We start from the raw sequence: 8,630 nt of genomic DNA, 5'->3' as shown, positions 1-8,630 counted from the left end.
GGAAGATCTTCTTGTTTTGCCCGACGAAACTCCAGACAATGAACGCTTTCTCGTGACTGATGCATGGAAGCATTCTGATTTTCTATGCAAGAATTATATTCTTAGCAGACTGGAGGACGATCTGTATAATGTCTATAGTAATGTGGAGACGTCAAAAGAACCGTGGATTGCGATTGAAAGGAAATACAAAACTGAAGATGCCAGGTTGAAGAAATTCGTGGCCGCTAAATTTTTGGACTACAAAATGGTAGATAGCAAGTCTGTTATTACCCAAGTCCAGGAATTGCAAGTGATTATTCATGATCTCCTTGCTGAAGGTGTAAGCCGAATTAATACTAATGTTGAAAGTATTAATTATATTATTATTACTAACAAAATTTTCATTGAAGGTCTTGTCATCAATGAAGCATTCCAAGTTGTAGCGATGATTGAGAAGTTGCCTCCTTTGTGGAAGGACTTCAAAAATTACTTGAAACACAAAAGCAAGGAGATATCGCTTGAAGATCTCATTGTTCGGTTGAGAATCGAAGAGGACAACAAAGTTAAGAAAAGAAAGGTCATGGAAACTCAACAATAATGGGAGAAAACATTGTTGAGAATGCTCCTTAAAATAATAGAAAGAGGAAGATAGTAAAATATATCGATTTCTGGTACATAAATCAGAAAATCCCGACATTCATAATAATACAGTTATAGAATAAGATAATGCTGAGTTTTTTGAAAATATATATCCGTATAAAAAGGAATGTGAGTCGATTGGTGAAGGATCTAAACGACCTTAGGAAGAAATAAAAGAAAGTACGTTTAATCAGGAGGATCCAAGATGTAGTAAACGTCAAAGAACGTCTACTTTATTTGGACCAGATTTTGTGACTTTCTTATTGGAAAATGAGCCTCGAACATTTAAAGAAGCTATGTCTTCTTCGGAATCATTATTTTGGAAAGAGGCAATCAATAGTGAAATAGAATCAATACTGAACAACCATACATGAGAATTGGTTGATCTTCCTCCTAGAAATAAATCGTTGGGCTATAAATGAATTTTTTAAGAGGAAAATAAAAAGTGATGGCACTATTGATAAATATAAGGCAAAACTTGTGGTCAAAAAGTATAGACAACGAGAAGGTCTTGACTATTTTGATACATACTCTCCAGTTACAAGAATTACGTCCATACGGACGTTAGTAGCATTAGCTGCAGTTTATGGTCTTGAAATTCATCAAATGGACGTTAAGACAGCCTTCTTAAATGGAGATTTGAAGGAAGAAATCTACATGGAACAAGCTGGAGGGTTTGTGGTTCCAGGTAAAGAAAAGAAGGTATGTAGACTTGTTAAGTCCCTTTACGGACTAAAACAAGCACCCAAACAATGGCATGCGAAAGTTGACCAAACAATATTGTCAAATGGTTTTAAGATAAATGAATGTGATAAATGTGTGTACATTAAAAATGTTCCAAATCACATAGACATTGTTTGCTTATATGTGGATGATATGCTGATAATGAGTAATGACATTGCCAACATAAATGCGACTAAACATATGCTAACTAGCAAGTTTGATATGAAGGACTTGGGAGTTGCTGACTTAATTCTGGGTATTAAGATCCATAAGACTCCTCAAGGTCTAGCATTGTCACAATCTCATTATATTAAGATAGTACTTGGAAAATTCCAGCACTTAGATTTTAAAGTTGCAAAGACTCCAATTGACGTGAATCTTGCACTAGCAAAGAACAAAGACCAAAGCATATCACAATTGGATTATGCTCGTGTGTTGGGATGTTTAATGTATATCATGAATTGTACACGACCAGATATAGCATGTGCTATAAGTAAATTGAGTCGATACACGAGTAATCCAGGTCAATCTCATTGGATGGCAATGAAATGAGTTTTGAGATATTTAGAACATACACAAGACTTTGCTTTGCACTACAATAATTATCCTGCGGTGATTGAGGGATACTGTGATGCAAATTGGATCACCGGTTCAATTGATTCTAAGTCCACAAGTAGATATGTATTCACTATTAGTGGAGAAGCGGTATCTTGGAAGTCGTCCAAACAAACTTGTATTACTCGCTCTACAATGGAGGCTGAGTTCATAGCCTTATATAAAGCCGGTGAATAAGCTGAATGGCTCCGGAATTTCTTGGAAGACATTCCATTTTGGCCCAAACCGTTGGCACCAATATGCATACATTGCGATAGCCAAGCGGCAATTGGAAGGGCTGGGAGCGTTATGTATAACGGTAAATCTCGTCATATACGAGGAAGACATAAACCCGTTAGGCAATTACTTTCTAGAGGAATTATCACGACTGACTATGTAAAGTCAAGTGATAATGTGTCGAATCCACTTACGAAAGGCCTAACTAGAGAGGTAGTTGAGAAATCATCGAGGGGAATGGGACTATGGCCGAGGACAAGTCATTGTGGCGTTAACTCTACCTAGAAGACTGGAGATCCCAAGATCTAGGTTCAAGGAGATCAAACAAAGTCATTAATGATGGTTCAACATTGCCAACTAAAATTTTGGTCCATTCTCGTGATGAGACAATGTTCAGTACCAAGGATATAGAAGCATTAAGGCTTTTTAATGATTTCTAAATTTGATACGGGGTATATAAAATAGTGTATCTACGGTATGACACGTTTAGGAATCACCTATGTAAGTGTGAAGTGTTAGCCACTTCTAGGAGAATTTTGTAAGGCCTGTTCTCTACGCACTTATGAAACCAGGCGGTGTTCATGGCTGAAACGAACACAACAATGAGAACCAAAGACGATTAAGGGTTGATTATATGTGACTTATGGTTGTCTAGGTATACACCAAAGTTCGACGGTTCAAAGATATCAAATCCACTGATTGACCGAGTATATCCGACATAAGTTCACTACAGAAAGTTCAAAGGTATACCTACTTATCCATATGCGATTAATCCTTGCTTCCGAATCACATAATTTTTCATGCATAATTTCGTGATATAGCCATTCCCCATTCATGTGGGGGATAATTGGGGTTTTAAAGTTTATTTTAGCTTAAAAGAGGGTGAATGAAAATGGAGGAAAAATGAAATATTTGAGTTTTCCTCCTTGACAAAGGGACATTGTCCCATATTGGAGGAGGAAAAGACTTTTGATGGGTATATATATAATTGCTCTTCTTCTAGCTCTTAAAGAGTTAAGAAGAAGGCAAGCCTCGCGCCGTCGTCGTCGCTCGCTCGGCTTCGGCTTCGGATTCGGTCAATTGATTGATTAATTTTTTGGACCAAATTTATTTGTTAATAGTAAATATTAACGTAATATCATTAAATCCAAATTATCTGTTTTTGTAACGAAAAATTAATATTAAATCCAAATTATCCATTTCTGTAACGGAATTAATTTTCCTCCGCGTTTTGAATTCCCGTTTTAATTTGCGTAAATAGCCATTTACGTTATGGCCGTTTTACCTGAACAGTCATAACTGACCTTCTGAGAGTTGCCCCTCTTCCTTTGAACTCAACATGTTGGCTATAAATAGCAGTTATTCTCTCATATTTTCCATACGAAATTTCTGAATTCTCCTCTTCCTTTCTGCATTGTTTTAACTACCAAAAAAGCAACAGTAAGGTGTGATTTGCTACCGATCATTGTGTTCGCTGAAACACTCGTGTTTGAAGTACCTCTACAGCAGTGTGTAATCCATTCTATCCTGGGAGAAAATAATCCACAACCTCGGGTACTAGGAGGGGAATAAGTTCTTTAAGGAAGCACTGTGAATTCAGTGGGCTCGGATTAAATTCTATTTCTTCTACATTTCTGTTTATACGTTATTTTCCTTCTCCAAAATTATTTTACAAATACAATATACTAACATTTACTACTAAACCAAAGTTTTGGAATTGAGATAGTATGAAACGAATCTATTATACTTGACTAATGTTTGGACTAAAAATCATATTCACTTTATTGAACATAAAATGAAAATCTCAAGAATCATTTTCCTTGCATTTTTTAAAAGAAAAAGTTTTACTTTTGTTGCAACATGCTTGCACACATCTATTTTAAACTTAAAGGTTTTCTAGAAAATATTTTCTGAAAAATATTTTTCCATATTTGATTGGAGAGTGAAAATATATTCGGGGACAAAAATAGTTTTTACAGATTGATAATGATATTAGCAAAACGAATTCACTGGAAATCCCATAGAATGTTGTGTAGGTGAGGGATCTGACATTCATAATTATCATGATTAAAATTGGATCCAAGGGGACAATAGAAACAACCAAGGAAAATGAACTCGTTTCATGGTTATCTTCACTTTACAAAGACCAAATACATCAATATTGATGTGTATCTGGCTGAGTAGGAAGCTTTACAATTTACAAGCAACAAAATTCAAGAACAGGTTAAAAAAAAAGCTACACTATCCAAAACTTTTGATATGAACAAGAATCCTACCAAATTTTCAGGGTTGTGAATGAAAACCAGGTTGCTGTCCACTGGTTTGTGGCCTGCGATTCGAATGATCATTGTTGAAGTGTCCATAATGTTGGCTAGGACTATCCGGGTTGGTGACTTGATCCCCTATTCCTATTCCAACATATTGCTGCATTACCAAAACTGAAACTTTCACTGCAAAATCTGAAGAAGCCAAAAGATCACCAATTGCTCCAAGCTCCGGGCACTCGCTCCAGTCAGTTAGCCCGGCGGTCAACGGGGAAATGTTGCCTTGTCCTCTACCAACTATGAACAAGTCATGTGAATTATCTATTGACCTTATTGCTGCTATTGTCTCTTCTCCATGATTCACTACTCTTTCTGTGTAAATTACTGACTCATCATTAGTTGTTTTTGTCCTGAATACTTTTACATATTCCTCGTCTAGTTGCTTTTCCTTGTCGCTGTCTGTTGCTACTGTTAGTATGCTGTGATCGTTCCTGCTTTTGGTTGAATCTGATCTTGTTGCTTCAATTGCTGCTTCTCCAGGGAGAAACCGAAGAACAGTGAGATTGATGTTTGGATGTTCACTCATTCGCCATGCATACGCTAATGCTTCGCGATCATCTGGTCCGCCAAAGAATAACACGGCGATATGGTGAGATACTTGGTTCATTCTCGATGCACTTAAGCCTCTATCCACAAGAATACCAACGGAACAAGGTGAATTTGATAGTACATTCTGGTTAATAACTCGAAACGCTGGATTTGTAGCTTCCATTCCACCATCAACTGTTTGTTGCTTGTGAAAAGGGATGATTATTAGTGCCACCCTTTTGTCCTCTGCTAAAAGGCAAATGTCTTCATGCATTGTTGAGTAAGGGGAGATAGCAGTGAGAGGCTGCACGTAAACACAACCGACGTTCTTTTCAAAGTTTTCGAATGCATTTATGATGTGATCTGATTGAGCTTGAGTTCTGTTAATTGCTGGCCTTCCTGTTTTTCTCATGTTATGAACAATAAGCATTGCGGATGCACGGCCAGTGAGTTCGACAAGGTGTAGGACATATACACATATTGGTGATTTCTTGGCCGGATAGGATGCTTCAAGAAGATTGATAATTGTTGGAACATTTCTAGGTGTGTGGATACAAACCAGTACTCTGAATTCTCTATCCAACTTTGTTCTTTGAACTGTTCTTCTCTTATATGGGACAAAGTTTCTTGCTGGTTTGTAAATTACTGTCACAATGGGAGTGATGATTGCAGTCATGCCTACTGCTACCATCACCATTATAGCAAAAGATTTGTCATCAAGAACCTACATTTTACATAAACAGTTAGTTTAATTAGTAAGCAAAGTGTACTGCTTCTTGTGTCATGACAAGCAGGGTAGCCTGGTGCACAAGGCATCCCGCGTTCACACAGGGTCCGGGAAAGGGCCGCACCCGAAGGGGTGTGATATAGACAGCCTACCCTAATGCAAGCATTAGTGGCTGCTTCTACGGCTCGAATCCGTGACCTATAGGTCACATGGAGATTACTTACTGGTCGCACCCGAAGGGGCATGATGTAGACATCCTACCCCAATGCAAGCATTAGTGGTTGCTTCCACAGCTCGAATCCGTGGCCTATAGGTCACACGGAGACTACTTAATCGGGCGCACCCGAAAGGGTGTGATGTAGACAGCCTATCCCAATGCAAGTATAAGTGGCTGCTTCCACGACTCGAATCTGTGACCTATAAGTCACACGGAGACTACTTTACCGGACGCTGCCGAAGAGGTGTACGTGATGTAGACAGCCTACCCAATGCAAGCATTAGTGGCGGTTACCACGGCTCGAACCCGTGACCTATAGGTCACATGAAGACAACTTTACTGTTGCTCCGAGGCTCCCGTTCCACCAGAAGATGAAGCAGTATATGTTAATTACCTTTTGGTCTTTACCAACATTGAGCACAATCATCTCAATGAGGCCTTTGGCATTCATGAGTAGACCAAGAGAAAGGCCTTCATAATATGGCATTCTGTAATATAGAGTTACAAGGAAAACACCTAGTACTTTGCCAGCACAAGCTAGGATTATAACAACAAATAAAATTGCCCATGTTCCAACTCCATCAATAGCTGTAATCTCTGTCTTGAGACCACTAATGGCAAAAAAAAGAGGCAACAAAAGACCCGAAACAAAGTCCTCTAGCCTTTCCACAAGTACCAAACCAAGAGGACCATTAGGTATAACCAAACCAAAGACAAAAGCTCCAAAAACAGAATGTGTTCCAATTGCATCTGTTATGAATCCAGCAACCATAACTCCTGTAAGAATGAGACATATATTGAACTCACTAATCGATTCGCCTTCTGGAGTCTGTCTAATCCTCCTTCCAATCAATGGCCTAACGACGAAAAAGCAAAAACAAATGAAGGCTGTACTTGAAAGGATCACCCAAAGAGAAGCCAATGTCATGTTTTTATTCTCAGAAAAGGCAATGGCAAATGCTAACACAACCCATGCTAACATATCATTAATAAGTGAAGCTGACATCGCGATCCTTCCAATTTCAGTGTTGATAAGTTTGAGCTCCGCGAGGATTCTGGCAAGAACAGGAAATGCAGTAACAGAAAGGGAAAGGCCAAGGAAGAGGATGAAAGTTCCTTGTTTAGTATGTTGTGAGGTCTCATGCAACATAAAGGAGAATGAACTCCCTAGTATAAATGGCAATACCATGCCTGCTATTGCTATAATCAAGGATTTTTTACCATTTCGACGAATCACATCAATGTCCATTTCTACTCCAATTAGAAAGAGGAAGTAAAGAAGGCCAATATTTGCCATTGTCTCAAGAACCATTACACTTCTTTGAGGAAATATTGTATTAGCAAATTTGCTACTTCTTCCCAATACTGATGGCCCTAATATTACACCACCCTGCCACCATTCTGCACAATATTAATATAGTATACAAAACAAATTAAGCTAACAGAAATGATACTACTATTTTATCACCATTTCACCAAAGAAAAAGAAAGAAAATGCATGGTTACATATAGGAAATGATGTTAGACAAATAAAAGGGCAGCCAGATACACTAAGCTCTCGCCTTGAGGAAGCACTAGCTACATTGGATATGTTATACATTGTTTTACATTACATTCTGCAAGAGTTTTTGTACCGTTTGAACCTGTGACCTTCTAGTCATACAAGAAATGATGTTGGCAGATAATGTCAATGAAACTGCGATCATATAAATTGGAGAATCGTTTAAACTTACAAGAATCTCAGCAATAACACGAGGTTGACGAATTGGTTTCAAGATATAAACGAGAAGGCGAGTGATGACAACAACCAATGTCAATTGCAATATGAATAGAGGCAAGGAATAATCAAGTGGATTATCACCCTGCCATATTCCATTCGTGGTTATCATCGTAGGAGCATAACATACAATCGTATCCTCTGTTTTGTTCTCCGAGCTTGTTACTACTATCTCGTCCGCCATTTTGCATCTCCCTACGTCGTCGTATCGGTATTTTATTTATTTAATTACTTAAAGTTGGATCAGAAGATTCAAAAATTACTTTAGCTCACAGGTTCGAAGTTGCATGCAGCTTTTTGAATTCTCTTATTAGAATACCTGGCTCCGTTACTGTTAGTACGTCAACGATCAATGCCATACATGCATGACCTTAATTGGGTAGGAAAACTAGTCTTTGAATGAGAAGAAAAAGAAAATGTTTATGTAAAATTTTGAGAGAAAGAATTGAAAAGAGATAAAGCAGAAAATTATGGTAAAATTTTGAGAGAGAATTGAAGATTAGGTTGTTTGTTTCTATTTTGGGGGCATAAAGAAAGTATTAATCTTCATAATTTTTGTTGGAATGAGAATGTACAATTTTCTTTCTGTTTGATAAATTAAGAAAGTACACTAATAAGTAACTACAAAAATGGGAACTGCAGCAACGTAACCACAGAAATGCTTGAAAGTAGCATGATTGGTGAAAGTGGACAACACTTTCACACCCAAAAACTGTAATTTAGACTAAGAGAATAACTTAAATAATCCTCAATATAATAAAAATAAATTAAGTATCGTCCAATTCAAAATTTAGTTGGGATTAATTACATGAATCATCTTTATCCACTACATTATATTTAGATCAATTTGTCTCCAATATAAATAGTTTGAGTTTTAAGGAAAAT

At 37.5% G+C, this 8,630-nt stretch overlaps 1 protein-coding gene across 1 annotated transcript; it reads right to left on the bottom strand.

The window, feature by feature from the left end:
* Positions 1-4,218: 4,218 nt before the first annotated feature.
* LOC109215097 (cation/H(+) antiporter 15-like) lies at positions 4,219-8,307 on the bottom strand. Its single transcript, XM_019379116.1, has 3 exons — positions 7,702-8,307; positions 6,363-7,358; positions 4,219-5,748 (listed from the first exon to the last, which is right to left on the bottom strand). The coding sequence occupies exons 1-3, from the start codon at positions 7,927-7,929 to the stop codon at positions 4,456-4,458; spliced, it is 2,517 nt and encodes an 838-aa protein (XP_019234661.1). The 5' UTR covers positions 7,930-8,307; the 3' UTR covers positions 4,219-4,455.
* Between the last annotated feature and the right edge of the window lie 323 nt (positions 8,308-8,630).

This window comes from Nicotiana attenuata, unplaced genomic scaffold (assembly GCF_001879085.1).
Source record: "Nicotiana attenuata strain UT unplaced genomic scaffold, NIATTr2, whole genome shotgun sequence".
NCBI classification, from domain to species: Eukaryota; Viridiplantae; Streptophyta; class Magnoliopsida; order Solanales; family Solanaceae; genus Nicotiana; species Nicotiana attenuata.
This window is presented reverse-complemented; position numbering and strand designations above follow the sequence as displayed.

What these genes read in the sequence shown, in the direction of transcription:
- LOC109215097 (XM_019379116.1), bottom strand. Translation starts at nt 7,929, where the DNA reads ATGGCGGACGAGATAGTAGTAACAAGCTCGGAGAACAAAACAGAGGAT. An exon ending in GTGTTATTGCTGAGATTCTT is followed by an intron (nt 7,359 to 7,701) that starts GTAAGTTTAAAC and finishes GAATGGTGGCAG; the next exon opens with GGTGGTGTAATATTAGGGCC. An exon ending in ATGTTGGTAAAGACCAAAAG is followed by an intron (nt 5,749 to 6,362) that starts GTAATTAACATA and finishes TGTAAAATGTAG; the next exon opens with GTTCTTGATGACAAATCTTT.